This window comes from Drosophila persimilis, unplaced genomic scaffold (assembly GCF_003286085.1).
Source record: "Drosophila persimilis strain 14011-0111.01,24,50 unplaced genomic scaffold, DperRS2 tig00000431-arrow-pilon, whole genome shotgun sequence".
Taxonomy (NCBI): Eukaryota; Metazoa; Arthropoda; class Insecta; order Diptera; family Drosophilidae; genus Drosophila; species Drosophila persimilis.
Window position 1 is genome coordinate 3441628 of NW_020825312.1, and position 22469 is coordinate 3464096.

The window sequence follows — 22469 nt, forward strand, 5'->3', positions numbered from 1 at the left end:
AAGTGCTATACTCTCTGAAAGGGTATAAAAAGAAAGATAAGCTACTAACTATGATTAAAATACCCTCTGAAATGTAATCGAATATGGGGTATATGACATATGTAGATGGTATGACGCTTTCAAACCTACATATATCTCTAAATACAAAGGCACGACAAAAAAGATCTGGTCGGTTATTATTTTTATTTTAAGTCAATCAGTGCAGCGCCGGTTCGCTTTCCCCAGAACTTATCCTGCATGGAGTGCATCCACTAGACCTGAAGCTCTGGTTGAAGCAGGTCGCCGCTGAAACCTAAAGGCTTGATTCGTTTTCCTTTGAAATAATTCTGCAAGCAGTTCATTGACTAAATTCTGAATATAATAAGATTTGAATATTAGCTAGAATATATTTCATACTCATTCAACGCTGAAAAATGATTGCGTTTCGAATAGAGGTCCATTGCTGAATCACGCAGCCGATAGAATACAAATTTTGACTTTACTATAATTGCCCATTGACAATTGGTAAAAGACAACGTATATACAACAGATAAGATAACTGGCAAGGAAAGAGAACGAGAACGAGCATGAAAATAAGAAGGCGAGAACGAGCATGAAAATAAGCAGGAGAGAACGAGCATGGAAATAGGCAGCAGAATTTCGATCAGCTGGCGGTGTTCATACATCGCCCTATAACAAACCATTATTTTGTATTCTAAAGCATTGTTCCGCAATGCGTGTGCAGCGGCACACTGGTGTAATGCGGTCATCAGTTGGTGTGCCGCCGAAAGAAGTCATAAAATCACTAAGCACTATTTAGGTGCATGCTCGTAAATACATATGTATGTATAACTGCTTTTAGTAATAAATATATATTATATAAAAAGTGATTTTTTCTTTGGTGTGACTGTAATTTTTTTTGATTTGAACACAAAAATTTTGTGCAATACTTGTTTTAAATTTAAAGAATGAGAGCTTTCAAGAGCTTTTTGAAGGTGAAGGTGAAGGCTTGATCAAATACCACATGGAGACCCGCAATATCAATAAAGGATACTTACGTATGAGTGCTGGAGTAGGTGCTCTGATGAACAACATGAAAGAAGGGGACTGGGGCTAAGTTTTGATTCATATGTATCTCCTTGAACTCTATGCTCTTACGATCTGTTTGCATAATTATATAAAATGGTGCATACTTTCGGGTCTATCATATTTTAGTATATAAAGTTTGCTTTTAGGAGAACGGAAAATTGTAGGGGGCAATCCGAACTGCAGATAAGATACCATAACTGCTACCCAAAACAGGCAATCAATCATTCAACGACAATAAATCAAGATTGAGCCTGTTAAATGTACGTAGGGCATTCAAAAAAACGGGTCGTGATCGGATAATTCTTATAGACCCTTAAAACAGAGACTTCATATGACGAATTCATATTATCGTAAACTGACCATCCATCCCTACGGATTTTTTGGCAACGTTTTTATGGGATGTTTATGGGTTTATAGAAAGTATGCATGAATTCATTTATCAGATGACTTTTTCAAGGAATTTCAGGTCTTATCAGTATGATTATAGACGCTACCAGACCACTTTAATTAATATACGATAAAGCTGCCTTAAATAAAAGTACCATTCAGTGAGCGAATATCTAAAATATATTAATTATTTTGGTTACGAGAGAGGATATATGTATGTACATATATATATGTACATACATACATATATATATATGTAGTATCGGTGAAACGTAGAAGAGAAAAAGACCAAGGATCGCTGGAAAATGAAAGTTTAGATAGTAAAAAATATCAAGGCAGCGAGTAAAGTGATCAATAAGTCCCATGCCATTAAATTAAAAATCAATTATAGACAAAGAAAACGCACGCAATCAGTCTCTGATTATCCGAATTCCGTCAGGGGTGTCATGTCAAAATAGCTGGCTACTAAGACACGGACAGGGCACGCTGTCCAGGTGCCGATTATAGCTTAAAAGGCGGTCTACGGTGGCCGAGTCCGCTAGTATAACATTAAACGTCCAGCGCCACTGACGGGGACTACCAGTGCGAGTACAATTACAAGGATGAAAGGTGCGTGGTTTACCATAGTCCGGGGACGGGAACAAATCTTATCGCTCGACTCTGACTCTGACTCCGACTTCGACTCAGAATTTTAATTACGAATACGATATTCTGCGTTGCTGCCGGATGGCTTATCTGCGGAGCTGCTGGAGTGTCTGACAATTTTTTAATTATCGCGCTGCCAGGCTGTGCTTGGCAGGGTTTGGCAGAGCGCCTATAAAAGCGCACAGCCAGCTTTTGGTCAGGCTAGTACCAGCATCGCTCTCTCAAGTGGAATATCGAATACCGAGTGAATCTGTCGTAATTAACTCCAAGTCCGATCCAAATGGGAGGTAGGGCTCGGACTGGTGGCGAGGAGTCCTGCGTGGCATCCAAACCGTAACTGAACCCTCTATCTTTTCGATCTTCTACCCTTGCAGGTTTCAATATGAAGGTCTGCGCCCTTGCGGCCTGTCTGCTGCTGGCCGGGCAGGTGTCCAGCTACTCGATGGAGGATTTGTGCGCCCAGTGGTCGGGCTCCGGCTACGTGGGTAACCCCGCCGACTGTACTGGATGGGGCTACTGCCAGGGCCAGAAGCTGGTGTCTTGGAACACTTGCAAGAACGGCCTTGTTTTCAATGCCCAGACCTCAACCTGCGGATTTGCCAACTCAACTATTTGCACCACCAGCGCGGTGGCTACCTGCGCCGCCGCCAAGTCTCCTATGTATGTGGCAGTGCTCGATGATTGCAACAAGTATGGCTACTGCTTCGGAAACGGCTCCATGGACTACGGCTACTGCGGTACCGGCGGAGTCTATGCCGCCCACAGCAATGCTTGCATTTGGGGACCGGCTTGTCCTCAGGACTCCATCTGCCGTTTCATGAAAAATGATATTTTCGTCGGTGACCCAAATAACTGCGGCTCCTATCTGCTGTGCAACAACGGATACGGTACACCAGGATCATGTCCCACCAACATGTTCTACAACGCGGGCAGCGGAAATTGCCAATCCACCGACCCATGCACTGGCGGTTCCGGCAGCAGTGGTAGTAATACAGGCAGTCCCTATACTGTTGGACAGGAAGTTAGTGGCGTGTGCAAAGACGGTAAAGCTATCGGTTCAGCCACAACCTTCTATGTGAGTGATACAAAAACATGCTATGGGTATTTTTACTGTACATCAACTACTGCGGATGGAATTTGGAATTCGTGTTTATTTGGAACCCATTTCGATCCTACGACACAGCAATGCGTGTCACCCGCTGCTTACGCCTGCCCACTCAACCGTTGCGGCAATGTTGCTTCGCCCTTCATGGCTGTATTCAATACAGCTTGCACGGAGTATGAAATCTGCTCGAGCAGCGCTACAAACTACTGTCCAACCTCAAACAAGTACTACGATGAGGTACATAACATATGCACAACAGAACCACCTAAATACACTATTTGCGAGCCAAGCACATAAAATTACCTTAATCCCTAATAAATGCTCTATTCGGCACTGAAATGGTATTTCAACTTAATTCAAATTTAATAATTAGGCGAAATAGCTTATGTAGAAATTCGAAAGTATTCTATGGATAGTCTCATTCAAGCATTCTAAAAAAAAAGATCTGCAGAATTCGAAGACTATTAGAGGTGTAGAGGTGATGCTGTAGTTGTCATTTGATCGGAGTTTATGCTGTAAATGTATCCGATCTATGGCTCCTATTACCCATCCACTTACAGCGGAAAATTCTTCCAGATGAACAGAGCAAGAATAGAGAGTACCGATAAAAGATAGTGTGGCAACAATTAGAGAGAGAGAGTTTTTAGAGAGTTTAGAAAGTGCTATAAAATGCTCAAAGATTTTTGCAGCAAAGCTCTAGTATGTAGAGAAATATAGAGGTCACTTACGTTTATTGAATTTTAAGAACTGATTCATAGGTTTGATCATTACTTCTGCTTAGAAGTAAATCATCGCAAACTGATCCGAACTTGTGACCATTCCAAAATATTTATGAAACTGTGGACATTTAATAATGAGCTATGGTTAATAGTGGCAGCAGGAGTCAACCTCAACAAGAGTGCTATGGACATTTGGTAAAACGATACATGCACATACTCGTATATTTCCAAAAAATGGAGCCATCAGAAGGGGGAAAAACAATCAAGATTTTATCAGTTCGGTATTCTAAGTAATTCAATTTCCCTTCGTCGTTCGACACTCCATCATCGACTGCTGATGACATGGAGTGCCTGGTATTCAATGGCAATATCAATGCCACGGCTCTCACTCTCATCTCCGACACATCCAATCTCGCTATCGATGCCGATGCCGATGCCGATGCCGTGCAGATCAATCCGATATCGCATCTTCTACGTGTACTTGTACGTGTATGTCGTACGAGTATATTGTATATTGTATATTGATGGTGTCTGTCGTGTCGGTGGTGCTCCGCTCGAGTGCCAATGAGATCAATGACAATGTTATGCCGTGTAATTTACATGCTTCTCACTATCGTACATCGGAGTGCGAATGCTATCTGGTCCTCTGATTGAGATATCAGACACCGCGACAAGCGACTCCCTAGTCAGGTGCATTTTGGAAATTGTTTTTCGCCGAAGAAAAGAGCAGAATGCTCTTTGCATATTTAAGGGGGAGGCGGCCCCCTGACAGCGCATCATTCACGTTTTGGTTGCTGCTCACAAGGGATCGCACCGCAATTAAAATTCAAGGATACCAATAAAACTCTCCTCCGCACGGATATAGACTATGAAGCAAGGTAGGTGTCAGGCCGCCAGGGTGCCTTCCCCTCCAATTATCCACTCCTTCATCCCTCATTCACCTTCGTTCCGGTGCACTCCGGTGTTTCTCAAATGCAGCTAGGGGAATCCTGTCATTGCTCGCTCTGGCCAGCCTGGCAGCCATAGCCTTGGGCAGCAATGCGATCGACGAGTTCGATTACCTTTCGGTCCAGGAGATTTGTAGCCTGCTGCCGTGGGAGACGAGCTTCCTGCGCCCGACCACCTGCGACAACTGGGTGACCTGCCCGGCCAACGGCTCCAGCCTGGAGCAAGGCGCTTGCGCCACCGGACTGTTCTACAATAAGCAGCTGGGCCGCTGCAACGTGGCCGCGAGCGTCAGGTGTCCCTACACAGGTGTGGAGGTCGGTGCCCCCGCTAACCTGTGCGCCAACGAGACCGAAGGCAGCTTCGTGCAAGACCCCAGCAGTAGCAACTGTCGCGGCTACATCCTCTGCCAGGGCCACGCCCAGATCCACGCCAACTGCCCCAGCGAGCTGATCTTCAATCCCACTTCCCGCTCCTGCGTCTACAACAACCAGTACACGTGCCCGCAGAGCCAGAAGACGCACACCAGCCCGGCATGTCGGGCCCTGCCCAACAACACGCGCCTGGCTCACACCGAGCACTGCGAGAGGTACTACGAGTGCGTAAACGATATCCTCCACACCCGCGAGTGTGAACCTCAGAAGGCCTACGACGTGAACAGGGGCTACTGCGTGGACATCGATTTGGTGTCCTGCTACGCCACGGCCGCCCTGCCGGAGCCGGAGAACACATACTGCCTGAACAGAACCGCTGGATACCACGCGGATGACCAGTCCTGTAGCCATTACTACATCTGCGGCAAACCCGTCAACGGCAAGTACGACACGGAGCCCCAGCATCTGAGCTGCGCCCTCGGCCAGTACTTTGACATCGAGAAACTCTCCTGTCGCGACCGTCTCAACGTTCGCTGTTTGCTGGACCGCTGCGTGGGCAATAACATGTCCTACGTGAACGTGGTCGATGATTGCCAAAAATATGCCCGCTGCTCGGGCGGCGTCACCGCCGGCACCGGCCGTTGTCCGGAGAATTACTACTTCGATGAGCGCAGCCAGGGCTGCACGCCCATCAACTACAACTACATTGCCTGCTCGCCGAGAATTGTCTAACCCGTAATTGGCTCACCCGTAAATTAAAATAAAACCCGAGCGTATCATGGTGGAGGTCACAAGTTAGAGGATGGGCATACATGGAAGCAACACTAGCACGCACGATTAAACATTTTCCCAACACGGTAGAACACGAGATATTGTAATTTTGAATTTTTTTTTTGCATACTTTTATTAATATTAAACTTCAATAATGCATTCCAATTCCTTCCAATAGCTATGCCGGTTTATATATTACTATAGGGGCTAGTTCATAGTTCAACTTAACGATAAAATGATAGGCCTGTTTTATGCCTGTTCGAAGAATGCACGATCCACGTTCACCTCTAGTCATCCTCCTCAGCATCATTTTACTCGAATGATTTGAATACTCGTCTTTCGTAGTCCATGATGGGACTCCACTCGAATGATGAGGATCGGGACGAAGATGGAGATGGAGATGGAGATGGGGACGTGGCCAGAGGAAGGAGACAGCAAATGTTCATTTGCAGAGCTCGAGCTGTGCCTCGATAAGGTTCCTTCCAGAAGAGTTATTTGGTACGGGGTACGGGTACGGCCTTCCCCATCAAATTACGCCGCATACCACATGCCGCATACCGCTTTTGGCAATCGCTCTTCGTTACAGTTCAAGTGCCCAGACATTATCAATTTTCAATTTTAATTAAAAGAGTACCCTCGTCGCCAGATTTCGGGTTCGAAGAATTCGGTGCCATACCGTTATTTGATAGCCCGATAACAGATTCAACATTTGAGGGTGCTGACTTTTATACTATTTCCGTGTTCCGATCTTGCCACTGACTGAACAGGTGGGCAGGCACCCGCTTCAGGAGAGTGTTTGCCAGAAAAATTATGTTCCTCCACATGATTCGGAATCTGCTGTAGAGCTCTAGTATCCATAAAGGATATACTTATTATTTTTTTTATTTTTTTTTTATTTTTTTAGTGTATAGATAATTGTGTATTTGGTGTATTTAATAAATATGGCCTCCGATTAGCGGGAATTCTGAGAAATAAGAGAGGCCGGAAAGTAGTCATGTGACAGCATGTGTGGAAGAAGATTCATGGATCCCCCGAGGCATGACAGGAGGTAGAAAGCTGCAATTGTAATATGTTCATAGCGGCCTAATAAAGGTTTATTATGGAATATTGTGCCCGATTATGGAATACGTAGGCTGCCCCGTTTATGTCCGTAGCCATGGCTATTTTTATATATTGCCATTTAAAAGTTTTGAATGAGTTTTTGACCACCCAAAACATTAAATCAAGGGATCCTCTGACTTGCAGATAAAGCCTTGCCTTGCAGACAATTCCTTGTGAGTGCCAAAAGTAGTACTGCGAAAGTAGGGTTAAACGTTTTGAAATGTGTGTAAAATGTGTTCATCTTCCTTAAGAATATTTTTGAAAACAATAAAATCATTTTAAAGGTTATTTGGTTGGCCTTTCACTATTAGTCGCTAGTAAGCGGCTTCTTTGCCTGCTGCTGCCATTCACAGTCCTGCGTAGACTCACTAGTAGCCTCGATCCTTTACTTCAGCAGTCTACAAAAACCGCTGAGGCATCTGAAGAGCTTTTGGCGCCTCTTCCTCCATGCATAGCTGTGCATTCCCAAAAATGCATGACGTCATGTCCGGATCATGTTTTATTAGTGCTGTATTTATTATGTTGGCCAATCGATACACAGAAATCTACCCAGAGGACAAAGTGACTTAATCGCTATTAAGATTTGATAATACTCGCCTGACATTGACAGCAGAGTCGTATTTATTGTCGAGGCCTAAGGTATCTAACAAGAGTCTAATTAAAACCGATTGCGTACGCTGCTCACGAGGCTTCAGTGCTGGCGCTGGCGCTGGCGCTGGGGCTGGGGCTGGGGCTGGGGCTGGTCCCGTCCGTGTCATCATTCATAGCTGTTTGCGACACGACTTTGGTCGAAGCTGCAGCTGATAGCTGGCAGGCGGGATAAGATATTACCTGCGTTGTGCAGCGTTGAGTCACCTCATCGAAGTACTCTTCGCCTGGGCAGGTGCCCGCGCCTATGCTGGCTCCGTCCTGGCATAAGGCGAATCCCCTGCAACCGTCATCCGACTCGCTGGCCAGTTGAATGGTCGTATTGCCGAGACCCACGCAGCGGTCGTAGGCGCAGGGCGCCTTGTAGCGGGGCACGCAGGCACCACCGTCGACGGCCAGGAAGAACCTTCCGTCAGAGCACACGGCATGCTCCAGGGCCATTTGACCGTCCTCTAGCTCGTGGCAGTAGTAGTAGCCGTTGCAAGAGATGTTATCGGACACGAAGTCGCCAGCATGGGCGCAGACGCCCATCTCGTCGATATCCGGGGCCACGGTGAAGTCGCACTCCACCATCTGCGGATAGTCACATCGCGCAGAGCCGGCGCTGAAATAGAAGGTGCCAGGGCAGGTGCCATTGAGCACCTGGCCGTCCCAGCACATTTGCCAGCCGTTGCAGTTGGTGGTGTCCTTGATGAAGACGCCGTCGGGCAGGATGTTGCAGTAGCTGTCCGGGTCCATCTTCACCTGGCAGGGAAAGTTCCGTATGCAGTCTTCCGTTCCGGCACTATAGTTCATTCCCGTGGGGCACGTTCCTTTCGTCCCCTTTCCGTTCAGACAGTAGTAGTAACTGCTGCAGGAGTACGGATCGGCGGTGAAGCCATTCAGAACCGATGCGCATGGATCGCTCGACACGCACTTGATGCTGCCCGAGGCCACACACTCCTCGCTCTCTCTGTCGTAAAAGAGGTCAGCGCCACAGGTTCCGGCGACTGGCTTCCCATCGACGCACTCTATCCAGGCGTTGCACGCACGGGGATCGTTGATTTTCGTCCCGTTGACGACCAGGGTGCAGATGACACTCGGGTCAAAGGAGGCGCTACCCAGTGGCACCAGGGCTAGTCCAAGGATCACAAATATCCCGGCATCTAGTGCGAATAAATTTAAATTAAATAAACATTAGCACAAACTTTCAAGACTATTTAGATGCTCTCTCAGAATTTTGTCTAGTGATATTCCATTCGTACAAACGATGTATTTTTTTACGTACTCATGTTGCTTGTATGGGGCATTGGAGAAGACTCAAAATGTTTTATCAACGCTCCAAGCTGAAATCGTGGCAACGGCAACGTTCAACTGGAAGGCGCACAGCACTGGTTTTATACTCGTATACAGCACAGAAACACAACGATGATGGTTCGGGCGTTCCGCATGTCCATAAATTTCTGAGCATTACTTCACAGTCGGAACTGTCGTCAGTTTTAGTCAATGGCTAAAATTGGGGTTGAGCGTATATTCATATTTATGTTTTATCAAATGCTGCTAAAGCCTAATTTGACATTTTTTGATATATTTGGGAGCTCCGAGGCTGGTGGTCGATTTACAAACTGCGTATTATATAGAGGATCAGCAATAGACGTTCCTTTTTCCAGAGGACACCCAGAGAGTGGCCAGACACTCGCATAGAGTGGCAAAGAGCTGATGGAACAAGAACATTCTTTCGTAAAATAATGATCATGAGGGTGCTGGAAGGCAAATTGTCACGGATCAACTCTGAAAGACCGTCTATTGATCCTGAGAAGAGGAAGTTCTAAAATAAATCCCTCTATATTACGATCATTGGGTAGTTATAAAAATTCGAATTTAAAGTCAGTGCAGCCATACAAATACTTTAACAGAAATATACATATGCATGAGGTGGTGCAAATATGGTTTATTCCGGTATATGTATTTGTTTTTCGACTCCAAAGTCGTTCGCCTGATAAGACAAATGTATGTTCATCATGGTATAAATAAACTCCGATGACCAGTTCATGACAAAAATACAACTGATTATGGTTTTGATACGAGGAAAAGGAGGCAAAGTCTTGTGTTATGCAAAGTATTTCCTACGTCTGCTTAACAATAAATAAATTTAGCGATTGGCGATTAAATAATGAGACCATATTTTCCTTTATTTTCGTTGATTTCTGCACAGGAGGCAGGGGTTCTTTCTGCAAATTGCGTAGTCGTGCTATTTATGGGTGCAATTCGTGAATAGCCATCGATCATGCAAAATAATTTTGACCATAAGTGGGGAGGTTCGATTCATCATGTCTCGTGCTTGACGTGTCGTCGATCAATGCGATCCGGGCAATTCCTCCTCCGCCGACGATAAATGTCGGCTCGGATCCATATAAAAGCCTGCCAAGGCAAGGGCTCCCCAACAGTGTTCGACTGTAAGCTACCAGAACGCGCACTGAAGAAAATTCCAAATATGTTGGGTGGGTGCTGCTGAAACACATGGCTATACTACACATTCTACATAGAACAAATAGAATACAATCTACAATCATTAATGTTTCTCCAATAGGTAGAGATCAAGGATCGATGCTCGCCGCCCTCCTGCTGCTGCTCTGCAGCTGCACGGCTCCGGCTGCTGCAAATCTGAACATGAGTGCCCTCTGCCTGATGGTACCCGACGGCATGTTCGTGTCCAGCCAGGCGGATTGCTCCAGCTACTATCAATGCCAGGGCGCGACGGCCAGCTTGATGAGCTGCTCCAACGGGCAGTACTTCGACAAGGACGCGCAGATGTGTGTGGCATCCTCGCAGAGCACCTGCGCAAGCAAGAGCCAGCCCTGTCTGGGGAAGGCGGTGGGCACCTTCCAGGCGGACAGTAGCTCCTGTGGTGGCTACTGGTACTGCAGTGCCTCGGGCGCCTTGAGCGGCAGCTGCCCCAGCGGCGAGAACTTCGATCCCACCAAATCGGCCTGTGTCTATCCTTACCAGTATGCGTGCACAGTGTCGACCGTGGACAACGGAAGCGGTGCCAGCTTAGAAGTGTCGCTCAATCTGTGCTCCATAATCGAGAACGGTTTCTACTTTGGAAGCGCCTCGAATTGCAGTGGATGGAACTACTGCCAGGACAATGTGCTGCATACCGGCACCTGCCAGAACGGGTTGATCTTCGACGTGAATGGACGGAGCTGTGGCTACCGTGGTTCCAGCTCCTGCGCACAGGTTACCAACGACCCCTCGTTGACCGCAGCCGCAGCCCCATCGAACTGCACCACGTCTGGCGAAAAGAAGGCCGCCACCGCGTGCAACCAGTACTACCTCTGCACCGGCAGCACCTACTCCCTGATAACATGTGCCACTGGCTCGTACTACGACACCGTCTCGATGCAATGCGTAAGCCGCATGCAGGCGCGCAATGACTGCGATCGCTGCCTGGGCTCCACGAAGACCTTTGTGAATGCCTACTCGAACAGCAGCTGCGACCAGTACTTGTATTGCGTCAATGGCGTGCAGCAGGCGATTGAGACCTGCCCCGTGAACTACTACTTCAACGAGAATGTTGGAAGCTGCGTCTACGAAACGGAGCCACAGTTCGATTTCTGCAATCCCACAAAGGCATCAGGAGTGCCAGCAACAACGGCAGCCACAAACACGACCACAAGCGCATCAACAACAACGAAAGCTACTGCCACTAATACCACAGCAAAGCCCGTATAATGCTTTTGCTTATCAAATATTGCAATTAAAGGAAGCCCCTTGAGTATTCGAGATTAGCATTTTGTCTGTCAGGATTGTATATATAGTAGCATAGCTATAGGAGACTATCTCCCGTACCATTTGGATCCGTATCTGTGTGTGCAGGGGTGTCAAAAGATGGGGACAACCTTATCGTTGAGTAGGTTTTTAGTAACAGCCCACTGCCGTCCCTTCGCCCACTGAGCGAACTCAGCATATCCCTTCGTTTGACATATATGTACATACATACATATAGAAAATGGGATCAGTAGTACCAGTACTATGCTGGAAAACCACGAGACCGTTTTTGTTGAGGTTAAGTAATAATCTTGGGTTGAGTCTGTTGGGAGCAAAAAATAACCCTACCCTACCCTACCCTACCCTACCCTACCACCTATTTCGACTGTTTCTGCCTGCGCTGATTAGTTCTCGCTGTTCAATTATTAAGGTTCGCCACTTATACTGATATGAACGAGCATAGATTGTCGGTGGGGTCTGCACCCATTCATGGTAGTCTTCGAGAAGCATGAGAATCACCCGACAGCGCAATGTCTTGTCTCTGGGCTATGATTAAAATGATTATAGCGATGATAATTCAATAAAACTAAACTGATATAAAATTGAATCGTGTTTCTTGTATCATGTATCTATAATTCTCAGGAATCGAGCGCTTATCAATTGGCTTGTCGCTGAAAGAAGCTCTCAAAATATATGATTTATATTTTTGGCCATCAGCGAAACGCCGCGACACACACAAGTATAAAAGACAGGTGCTGGGAAAACTCCATATTCAGTCATTGACTAGCTTTCAGTATTAGTTCAAGCGGCCATCTCTGAAATCATGACAACAGGCAAGTGAATCCCGTCGGAAGCATCCTCCAAAGACTGGCGTCGACAGGTGTAACAGGTAATAACGAAATTCAATCTGCATTCACAGGCAAATTCCTCTCGGCCGCCATCCTCTGCCTCGCGGTGGGCACTGCCTTGGGCGACGACGTGCTGGAGGGCAATTACAACGTGACGGCCTTCTGCACGGCGGTGAAGACGGGCACCAATCTGGGCAGCATCGTCTCCTGCGACTACTACTATGTGTGCACTAGCACCGGACCCCAAAAAGCCTACTGCAGCAGCGGATACGCCTTCAGTCTATCCACGGGTTCCTGCACCCCAGTTGCTCAAGCGAACTGTTACTACGGCGTGGAGAATCCTTGTCTGGGAAGGACGGGCGAGAGCTGGGTGCCCGTTACGGGAACGTGCAACCAATACTACTACTGCCTGGACGGCGTCAACAAGGGACAGGGCTCCTGCAAGGGTACCCAGTCATTCGACAAGGTCAGCCAGCAGTGTGTCTACGGAAACTGCATTGCTGGCTCTGTAGACAATGATGAGCCCAACCTGACGAACATCTGCGAAGTCGTACCTTACGGCAAGTACTTTGGCGACACCCAGGCTTGTGATACATGGAACTATTGCCAAACCAACGGCACGCTTCAGTCGAACAAATGTTCATCGGTGAGATCCCGCGGATCCCTGCACCTTGCTTGAGCACTGTACTTATTCAATGCCCCTATTTTCAGGCATACAACGTGGAAACTGGCGAATGTGTGTACGCCAACGACAATGTGTGCAGCAGAGTCACCGATACCCCCCTGGGTACTGCCCCAACCCAGTGCGACACCTCTGGTGATGTTAAGCCCAACGACAAAATCTGCGGCAGCTACTACACTTGCAAAGGACAGACTTGGGTGTCAGTTGACTGCGCCTATGGATACTACTATAATGTTGGGACGAAGAGCTGTGTGCTGCGAAAGACAGCCACACCGGTCGCGGGATGCAATCGGTGTCAATACGCCACGACGACATGGGTGAATGCCGTGAGCAGTACTACCTGCGGCACCTACTACTACTGCAACAACGGCCAGGCCTCACTCCAAACCTGCCAGGACAAGTATTACTTCAACGAAAACCAGCAGGGCTGTCTTTCGACTTCGGACACCACAAGTTTTGACACTTATGTAAAAAACAACGGAGCTTGTGCTGGTGCAACGGTTTCCGATGATTCCGAAACCACCACCGAATCCGAAGTTACCGCTATACCCAAATTCTTCGATACCGATGAAGAAACAGGTCAATGGATCTAGCGAACGTTTATCGATTACCATAAAGAGGAAGTGCTTTTCCCGGTGTAAAAAAAAACAAAATTGTATCCGTATTATATTAAAAATATTCAGTTAATAACATTCACAAGCAAATCATTTGATGCACTACTTCTATGAATCATCCTTGAGGTTTAAGGAATTAAGGAGTCAATGAGTAATTTTTTTAGATTTCAATCATGGCGGAGTATTGTACTCGTGTGCCTACCCTCGCCGAAAATCACAATACAACGACATCGGGAAATTAGTATACAAAGTATGATGTTCAAGATCTGCGGCAGATCGCAGCACACACAGATTGCAAACACAAGTTTTCGATTAATTCTGACATTAGCCGCACCCAGCGGTCCGTTGTGGAGGATCGGCTGTATAAAAGGGAAGCACACGGAGTGGCGCCACCATATTGCGGTGCCGAAAAGAAACCGAAAAACACAACCCAACCAGAACCTATATCGAAATTCACGTCAAAGTGCCAAAACTGAAATGCAATGCTTTTGGGCATTTGTCTTGGGCATCATCTGTCTCCGCCTTGGAGCCGGACATGCCGTAGATCGAGGGCGACAGCTGCAGGTTCAGGCCGCAATTGGTGACTTGAGCCAAGTGAGTAGCGTAGTCGGATCCCGAATCCGGATGTAGGGCTCCCATCTAAATCCACCTGCCTGCTTGCAGATCTGTGACGGCCGGCCGGATGGCGAACTGGTGCCCCATCCGTTGGACTGCAGTGGATACTTTGTCTGCGCGCGAGTCCCGACGCTCCACTACTGCGATCAGGGCCTCCAGTTCGACGAGACTCGTGGAGCGTGCGATCTGACGGAGAATACCAACTGCAGGCAGAGTGAGCTGCTGAAGGCCAGTCACAGGCCGGCCAACGACTTTGTGGCCGACTCTTCTGAACTCATTTGGTGGCCCCAGCGGCCGCGCCCCGTCTTCGTGGCCGTTGACGTGGCCAGTGGACTGCCCGTAAGTCCCATGGCGAAGTACGACCCTCAGCATATCGAGTGCCGCCACTTTGGCGCCTACTTTCTGCCCCATCCAAGCAACTGCCGTCTGTACTTCATCTGTGCCTACGGGCACCTGCACCGTCATCAGTGCGGCCGTGGCACATTCTGGAACTACGAGCAGTCCGAGTGCCAGCTAAGCAATAGCGCCGTCTGCTACGGCCAGTCGCGGCCCGATCGCCAGGACGCCGACGGGGGGATAGACGAGACCAGTGGGACTACGACCAGCAGCGGGGGGGAGGTGACAGTCTGCTACATTGTTGGCACCAGCGGCACCAGCACGGTCTTCTCAGAGCCTTCCACTACGGACGCGACAGTACCGCTCCTGGAGCCAGTACCTTCTCCACCACGCGCCGAAGCCAGTTCCCCCCTGACATGCCCTTCCGAGAAGCAGAGCTATATGTCCCATCCCGAGGACTGTAGCAAGTATTACATATGCATTGGCGGCTTGCCGGTGCTGACGTCTTGTCCCAAGGGTCTCTACTGGGACCAGATGTCGGGATACTGCGACCTGGCCAAGAATGTCAAATGCTTCCAAGTTTGATCAATAAACTCGAGCTCCTAGTGCTCGATATTGCACTTGCTACATACGTATCGTGTCTGTGCACAAAAGTAGATTTCAACTGCAGATCCAACTGAATTCGTATGAATGCGATCCATACATATTATCCTCCATCGAATCAATCCCAATTCCTGGCAGAAAATTCTTGACTGGAAAACATAAAAATCTGTAATGGGGCTTCAGATTATCTGCCTATTCGGAACAGAGTTCTTCCCATCTCTGACCATTTTTGATGTTTAAAAATGCTTCCGTTGGACTTTTTTTTTGTTATTATTTCTTGAGTTAATCAAGAACTCCAAAAGCCAATACTGGTAAAAACTTTTCAAAAATATCTGGTATCCTTTGACAGCACATACTTTTACAAAACTGTGGCCATTGTAAGCCTTTGCCACATGATGCTTCTGTTGTGAATATTTTCAGGTGTCTCCCTCTCCGGCTTATCAGAATGCCACGGATAGTGCTTCACTCCGGCTACGATTCGCTTCCATAGCGTTGGGGGATCTGTTTCATCCGCAGTGACGCTTGCTGGACCACAGATCACCATGAAAAGCAAAGTTCCACAGAAGGCCAATCTAAACACGTTCGTTTCGCCCATCTGGAGGCTCCGTTTACACTCGTTTACTGGATTGTGTGCAAGTGACTGATCTTCAAAAATAAATTAAAAACAGACTCGGCATGATGGCAATCTTATCAATAGAGAATATTTTACAACGCTGCAAATTGCTTTACAGCAGATACTAATGGGATAAGATAGCAAAGATACTAAGTTGTACAGTGGCGAAGCTAAGTATTGGCAAAGCACTTATCTATTTATAGAGAACCAATAATTGTATCCGATGAATTAATATATTTTCTATTTCTATTACTTTTTAGAACGGTGTTTTTTTGCCTTCTTATGCAAAACTTCAGCGGGAGAAAATACATACATATATTATTTCATGTGCAAATTCATAAGCATAGGGGCTAGTGGTGGCGAAAAGTCGCTTCCTCTTCGATCGCTGGTGGGTCTATACGAAGTATTCGATTATTATATTGGCACGTACAAATTATGGCTGAGAGAAATATATTATATTATTCCGATTTTGTGGGAAACACGAAGGAGTGTAAAAAGTATTTCTATAAAACATCTACATATGTATGTATGTATGTTCTTAGATTACATTAGAAGCGTCTTAATAATTAGTAAATTTAATTTTTTCATCCGCCGGGCAGTTCTTTTCGCCGTCACAGCGCCAGGAGGCTGATATACGAAGAAGGACTTCTTCCTGGCATTATTCCCCGACACTGGAGCCGCTGTTTCCACACCCTCCCCGCTGCCTAGGTCAATGGCTATGCTATGGCAATGTCGAAGGGCTGTCCGCTGTCCAGAGTTGGCCAAGACGCTCTCGGTGCTCCAGTACATATAGTCTTGCTGCCAATTAGTATCTGACGCTTGTTGCTATCCAGTAGAGGCGTATCGTTTCCTGGTCGGATGTGCGTCGGAGTGCGACGCATGGAGCTCGACCAGGACCAGGGAACACGGCTGCTCCACCCCCCTTCCACAAGATGCGCGCCCTCGGCACGGAACGCAGATAATCAGGACATTGTCGTTGCACAGCTTTATTTAGCTTCTCCATTGGTCATGCCGACCTGTTTAACAACTCCGTCTGCAAAATGCATGTAAATGTAAAATCCACCCCTTTCGCACAATATACCTTGAAGACAAAATTGCATTGCTGTGCGCTTTTGCGAACAGCTGTTGTCACCTTTATCCACCAGTCTGGCAGCGCTGTGAAAATCACCGATGGATGGATGGTAACACTATCAGCTGATTTCTGGCGCCAAGAACCAAGAAAATGACAACAAAATTTCTGCCGCAAACTTTGGAAAACAACTGAAAATTCAAAAAATGCACAAAAAAAAACACAAATAAGTCCACTTAGGCGGTTAGTACTAGTTAGTTCTAGTATGCCTTTTTCCAAAAGTTCCAAAATGGTTTCTATTGCTTTGCACAGTTGATCCTCATAGGCGCTGAGTGACGGCTGGCGCCTCACCAAATGTTCAATTTGAATATTCTTTAATGTTGTAATGACTGTTGTAACAGACATTTAAATTTAAATTTAAACAAATTTGGAAATTAAACTTTAAAGTTTGGCAACGTGACGCAGCTCCTCTGATCGAAAGATCGCTCTGGGCAAGTTGTTCATGTTTGTTAGGTTACTGAGAGCGCGTATTGGTTGTATACTTGACTGGAGTGTTGACTGAGGATACACAGTCTTTGTGTGGTCTTCCAGCACCGCCTGGTCGAAGGGAACAGAAGAGTTTGCTATGGCTGTGGATCCTATGATGGTGAGCGGTTCTTCCTGCATATTTGTTTCCAAAATGCTATTCTTCTCTCGAAAAGAAATGGTATCTACTTATATATAAAATATCGTTGATATTGATCGTTGCTAGCTGGACAAGTCTTTAGATGTAAAATGTGGCTTTACCGTGAGAGCATATTGGTCAGGAAAAACGACTCATCACGTCCATGGCACTGTTCAGGAAGAACACACCAATACGGATCCCGCCTGCAGACAGGACCCCACTGAAGCCTGTGCGCATGTAAACACAGTCTGATGGGAGAACTGTTTGTGCATCCGAGCATCCCACATACTGCGAACTGCGAGGCAAAACTGTATACCCTAGTGCCCTAAAATTATGGGGTATAATAAATGATGTCAGTTCCATGCTAACGAACGTTTAAAGATTGTCCCTGATCTCAACGCACATTGATCTGTTCATTCATAAATAATCCATTAACGTCTTCGGTTTTCTGTTTTTTGTTTGCTTATGTATCCATCTATGTACATACATATGTACGTTTATTCCGATATTGTATGTGAACATACAAATGTTTCGCGCAATATTTTGCTTAATTTAAATTTATCTTCCAAAGCGGTTGGAGCTCAGTTAGGGCTCGCTATCCGCTCTCAGCCGTACGGCGGCGTTCTGCTCATTAATTAATTCAAGCGTCCAAACTCGGTCGCTGGTCAACAAAAAAACTCTCTGTGAAGTGACTCATGAGCCAACGCGTGCTTCTGGGGTCGGAACACTTGACACCCTTCAAGATTGGTCGTTCCTATGGCAGTAGTATGATATGGTGGTAGGACTATTATAGACACAATTTGGACAGAATTGGACAGAGTCTTTAAAAATTATTGGATTGAATTGTTATCCATCTTGTCAAAATTCTAGCAAATCTTCTCTTGTAAAGTGCTCTAAAAAGCTGAAAGCTCGAAAACTGAACCCTGTATCCCCTCTGAAAGAGTAAACAGCTGGAGCCGCGCCGCCGCATTGCCAGCGCACGCACACCACTCTGTTCCAACGCCGAAAGAGAGTCTGACAGCGAGAGAGAGAGCCGCACTATTTTTGCTGCGGCGATCGGTCGTACATGAAACGCCAGAGTTGGCATTTAGCTTTGTCCGCGAGCGGGAGTTCTTTTTTTTGTTATTTATTTTCGCAACGACGTCGTTCCCTGGAAGTAAGTGCGCACACATGGCGGTACTACTCGCGACTCGGGCACATTGCTAATTCTGATGCGCGCAGCGATAGGGTTAAGTGCGGTGCGGTGCGGCTCGCTTCGGAATTGTTCACCAGCTAGCTTGTGAGTGTAGCAGCTGCAGGGCGACGGCTGTCCGTCCTGAACCCAATTTTTTTCAAGTGCAAAAAAGCTGGCGTTGTTTAATAGAAACACAATAACAATAATTAGAGGTAATCAAATTGAAACGTGCAAAACGGCGAGAAAGAGAGAGCATGTCATTTTGTGCGTGTGCCGTGTGCCAGCGTGCGTTAGTGTTTCTGTGTGTGTTGTGTTTGTGAGGTGAGCGAGAGCGAAAGCAGCGAGAGAGTGGCTCTCAGCTGTCAGCTGGTTGTCAAATTGCGCAAAAAGCCTTTATATAAACGCTCTCTCTCTCTCTCTCTCTCTCTTTCTACATATATGTAAGGTACATAAGGTGCACATGAAAATATGTACTATTTAATTTTGTTTTGTTTTCCATGCACTGCGTTTCGTTAGAGCATTTCGACGACTGCGTCGTCTATTCCCGAAACAAACTGCAGTCCGTCCCCTAGCGGTACTGGGCAAATAAGAGTGAAGTGCATTTCTTTGTCGGCGTGTGCGCGCGCTTCAAAGCTGGCTGCCGCTGAAAAAACGGCTGCGCTTTGACCAGGCCAAAATCGAGCAAGGCTACATACTATGTATACGAGATATCTCTCTCTCTCTCTCTCTCTCTCTCTCTCTCTGTCGCTCTGTCTAGTGTGAGCGCAAGCGTCGCGTCGGACTTCGAATCGGACGTATCGTCGGGTCGGTAAAATGCCAATGCGATTCCGAGTGTTAATGAAAAAGGCAAAGCTTATGAAAATCTCGAAAGCAACAGCAGCAGTAGCACAACAGTGAAACAGTAGAGCAGCAACAGCGAAAATCGGAAACTACTTATATCAAAAGCAGTCTATCAGGAAAGAGCGACACACACACACACACATACGCACACACATACGCACTAAATATCAACTTGTGGAGCTGATAACGCTGAAGGGTAAATATTGCCAACACTTTCTGATGTCCCGCCCGACACTACGACACGACACTACAACCGAACCCAATTATTGGAAACTCTTGGCTGCCATATGCACCGATGTCTTCAGATTAACTGAAAAACTACAAAATATACCATCCATAACAGATTTTCATTTGAATCAGTGGTCTTTGGGCCGGGTTTCACTGTGGCAGACATGCGGAACGTACATGTGGGAGATGGCACATCTTGTTATCAGCTTTTTATCACGTTAATCTGCTAGAGATTTATGTAACATGCATATATCACACGACCTTATCATGAGTCCACCCCCCACCTATGTACCTGATGGGTTCCATCATTAGTACCTACTAGTTCGCACAGTGTTGGAACCGGTTCGTTGGAGCTCGGGTTCCTATAAGGATTACCACAAGGAAGAGAGCGTCTATCTATCATCAGTGACGGATGCTGCATATGAGAGTGCTTCGACAACAACAATGCGTTGTCAATGAGACACGCAAACAGGTTTCATCCGAACCCAAACAACGAGACAACACAACACAAAACACAGCACCATCGGAGAGGCAGCCAAGTGTATGCCCGACTGGCACCTACCCCGCACTTCCTACATATTTCTCTGGAGTGTATTCATTTCATAAAAAGAGACAAAAGACAAAAGGCCATCGAGCCCTCTCACAAATTTTGGATTCTTTACAAGTTGTCTCAAGTGGACGACGGACTTACGTCAGCCGGTGCGACCGTTGGGTTGCAGGGTGTCCATTTCGTAGAATTTTGATTGCCAGTTGTTAGAAAGCATTCGGTTTTGGCCATGTTCGATGTGCAGCATGTGCGGGCCGTACATTGTACATACCTAGGATTTGTCCCCAGAAGATGGTCGAGCGCCCCATGGAAGCTTTCACTGGATTACATGTTTCCTCCGCACTGATCTGAACTCTACGCGGGCATAGCCATGTGGCATGCGGTAACGTAATACGCATCGAAGCTTCTGTTTCGTCTCAAGCCCAAGACCAAGTGAATCTAACACACAAAAGCCGGGTTCAAGCGGACACAATCACAATCCCTCGTCAAAATGTAATCAAACGCGAATCGGAGAATCCACTGAACCATAGCGAATATTCAAACGAAATCGATATCGATATCGGGATCCAGTGGCAGGTGCAAGAGCAGAGAAATCACTTTAAAATAAATGAAAAGACAGTTAAAACATCATTGGGCTTTAGGACCTCAGAAGCAGCTCTGCTCTCGTTAACATTTAACCACAAATGCGAGTACTTTTGCGGCTAAATTTGAAGTTGATCTCAAGACCCGGGAGACAGGGCAACTGATATTGATATTGATATTGATATTCTGATCATGATCATGATCATGATCACGGCTTCTCTATGCGGTTTAATGCGTGTACCCCTCTCGATACCCTTCACAGCAGAAGGGTAAATACAGGGTGACAGGGTGCCTGCCAGAGAAACCGGAAACTCTTGTCATAGATTGGCATATTTTTATGCAGCAGAGAATATCGATTGGATATTGTAGGTTAAGATAGCTAATGAAAACCCAATTTCTGCAAGCAATAATGTGATTGTGATTGTCGGGTATCTCACAGTCGGTATGGGAACTACAATGTTATTTAGATTTATTTTTAGCGGAGGATGGGTCTCCATTAGACATTCAAGTCGAGTTTTTCCAATGGATGTCAGCATAGAAATGTCAATGATATGTCAAACAATCCATTCAGAGGGCTTTCCGAAGGTCTTTTACGCTTAAAGGGACTCTCAATGACGGAATAATCTCATGATAAATTACTGAAACCAAAATGCACTCCAGAAACTGCTTGAACTCACAAATATCACGTGCATTTAATCTGTTGGGACAAAAGTATAGTACCATATATCACGTACATTGTACGTATATGCAAGGATACACGTTGCATTGGGCCTGCTCTTGTATGAATGTCTCATTTGCAAGTAGTGATGGAACACGCCTAATCTTCAAATAAAAGCCTCATTCTTAGCCTTCGAAAGATAGGACCTGCCGGTAGAACCCTCCCGAAAGTACACACTTTCCAAGTGGGATCCGGCTTCTGGCCTTAGTGGCCTAATTGGCTTTGCCTCTGAAGTTCCGGATCCAAAAAGAGTCAATACTCCTTAATTGTCGTGTGCGTGAGTCATTTCAACAATTAAAAATAAGTAAAGTTCTGCTGGATTGCGGGATTGACATTGATAAAACACACACAAGCTCGGGAGTGAGTATAAAACGACTATCAAGTACCCTGCACTATGGTTTTTTGTTTATCCTGGCTATGTATTACTCCTCCCATTTCTTGGAGGTTTATTCTTTGAAAACTGACTCCAGCCAGACGCGCAAGCAAAATGCATCCAAGAACAACATACATACTGCGTGCGTGACTAGATATGTATAATTCTAGCAATTGAAATGTCAATTTAGTTCAGCAACATATTGCTTGAGAAAATCATCAACTGATTTTCTGATGTGCAATCGATTGAGTGGCACAAAAATGTTGATAGCGTTTCCAGAGAGAAAGAGTGTGCGAGAGAGAGAGAGAGAGAGAGATATCAGTGCTGTACAATCTTTTTGGATTCCCACAACAGGTGAAAAACGGAACCAAAGCAATCAACCGCCAACCACCCACACACCCACACACCCACACATGCTAACAGCAGATATCGCACCACCAAAGGGTAGGG

The 22469-nt window shown here is 46.4% G+C and overlaps 8 protein-coding genes across 9 annotated transcripts in view; 6 read left to right on the plus strand and 2 right to left on the minus strand.

The window, feature by feature from the left end:
• Window positions 1-2366: 2366 nt before the first annotated feature.
• LOC6596028 (peritrophin-44) lies at window positions 2367-3502 on the plus strand. The gene is made up of 2 exons (XM_002020991.2): window positions 2367-2387; window positions 2475-3502. Exons 1-2 carry the CDS (start codon window positions 2381-2383, stop codon window positions 3500-3502), a joined length of 1035 nt encoding a protein of 344 aa, XP_002021027.1. The 5' UTR covers window positions 2367-2380.
• A 764-nt stretch (window positions 3503-4266) lies between these two features.
• Window positions 4267-5975, plus strand: LOC6596027 (peritrophin-48). Its single transcript, XM_002020990.1, has 2 exons — window positions 4267-4399; window positions 4903-5975. Exons 1-2 carry the CDS (start codon window positions 4267-4269, stop codon window positions 5973-5975), a joined length of 1206 nt encoding a protein of 401 aa, XP_002021026.1.
• Window positions 5976-7034: 1059 nt separating this feature from the next.
• LOC6596026 (peritrophin-48) lies at window positions 7035-20703 on the minus strand. Its single transcript, XM_026989614.1, has 3 exons — window positions 20618-20703; window positions 7896-8908; window positions 7035-7070 (listed from the first exon to the last, which is right to left on the minus strand). Exons 1-3 carry the CDS (start codon window positions 20652-20654, stop codon window positions 7035-7037), a joined length of 1086 nt encoding a protein of 361 aa, XP_026845415.1. The 5' UTR covers window positions 20655-20703.
• LOC6596025 (peritrophin-48) lies at window positions 10237-11477 on the plus strand. The gene is made up of 2 exons (XM_002020988.2): window positions 10237-10243; window positions 10333-11477. The coding sequence occupies exons 1-2, from the start codon at window positions 10237-10239 to the stop codon at window positions 11475-11477; spliced, it is 1152 nt and encodes a 383-aa protein (XP_002021024.2).
• Window positions 11634-13636, plus strand: LOC6596002 (peritrophin-48). Its single transcript, XM_026989574.1, has 3 exons — window positions 11634-11655; window positions 12433-13007; window positions 13073-13636. The coding sequence occupies exons 1-3, from the start codon at window positions 11634-11636 to the stop codon at window positions 13634-13636; spliced, it is 1161 nt and encodes a 386-aa protein (XP_026845375.1).
• LOC6596001 lies at window positions 13804-15223 on the plus strand. Its single transcript, XM_002020986.2, has 2 exons — window positions 13804-14251; window positions 14321-15223. The coding sequence occupies exons 1-2, from the start codon at window positions 13805-13807 to the stop codon at window positions 15191-15193; spliced, it is 1320 nt and encodes a 439-aa protein (XP_002021022.2). The 5' UTR covers window position 13804; the 3' UTR covers window positions 15194-15223.
• LOC113565977 lies at window positions 15475-15818 on the minus strand. The gene has a single exon (XM_026989503.1). The coding sequence runs from the start codon at window positions 15804-15806 to the stop codon at window positions 15570-15572; it is 237 nt and encodes a 78-aa protein (XP_026845304.1). The 5' UTR covers window positions 15807-15818; the 3' UTR covers window positions 15475-15569.
• The window catches only part of LOC6595997, a 41411-nt gene continuing 37634 nt past the window's right edge, over window positions 18693-22469 (plus strand). The window contains exons 1-2 of one of the 2 annotated variants that reach the window (XM_026989495.1): window positions 18693-18943; window positions 19248-19767. The gene's annotated coding sequence lies outside the window, so the exon portion shown is untranslated. The remainder of the gene's footprint in view (window positions 18944-19247; window positions 19768-22469) is intronic. The other variant, XM_026989496.1, reaches the window with a different exon arrangement.

Coding starts and splice junctions, on each gene's coding strand:
- LOC6596027 (XM_002020990.1), top strand. CDS start 4,267: ATGGAGTGCCTGGTATTCAATGGCAATATCAATGCCACGGCTCTCACT. Junction 4,400..4,902: donor TCCGATATCGCATCTTCTAC/GTGTACTTGTAC, acceptor TCTCAAATGCAG/CTAGGGGAATCCTGTCATTG.
- LOC6596002 (XM_026989574.1), top strand. CDS start 11,634: ATGGGGACAACCTTATCGTTGA. Junction 11,656..12,432: donor GGGGACAACCTTATCGTTGA/GTAGGTTTTTAG, acceptor CTGCATTCACAG/GCAAATTCCTCTCGGCCGCC. Junction 13,008..13,072: donor AGTCGAACAAATGTTCATCG/GTGAGATCCCGC, acceptor CCCTATTTTCAG/GCATACAACGTGGAAACTGG.
- LOC6596001 (XM_002020986.2), top strand. CDS start 13,805: ATGAGTAATTTTTTTAGATTTCAATCATGGCGGAGTATTGTACTCGTG. Junction 14,252..14,320: donor CAATTGGTGACTTGAGCCAA/GTGAGTAGCGTA, acceptor GCCTGCTTGCAG/ATCTGTGACGGCCGGCCGGA.
- LOC113565977 (XM_026989503.1), bottom strand. CDS start 15,806: ATGGGCGAAACGAACGTGTTTAGATTGGCCTTCTGTGGAACTTTGCTT.
- LOC6596026 (XM_026989614.1), bottom strand. CDS start 20,654: ATGGGGCGCTCGACCATCTTCTGGGGACAAATCCTAG. Junction 8,909..20,617: donor CTTCTGGGGACAAATCCTAG/GTATGTACAATG, acceptor TATTCGCACTAG/ATGCCGGGATATTTGTGATC. Junction 7,071..7,895: donor CTGCAGCTTCGACCAAAGTC/GTGTCGCAAACA, acceptor TTACAATTGCAG/CTTTCTACCTCCTGTCATGC.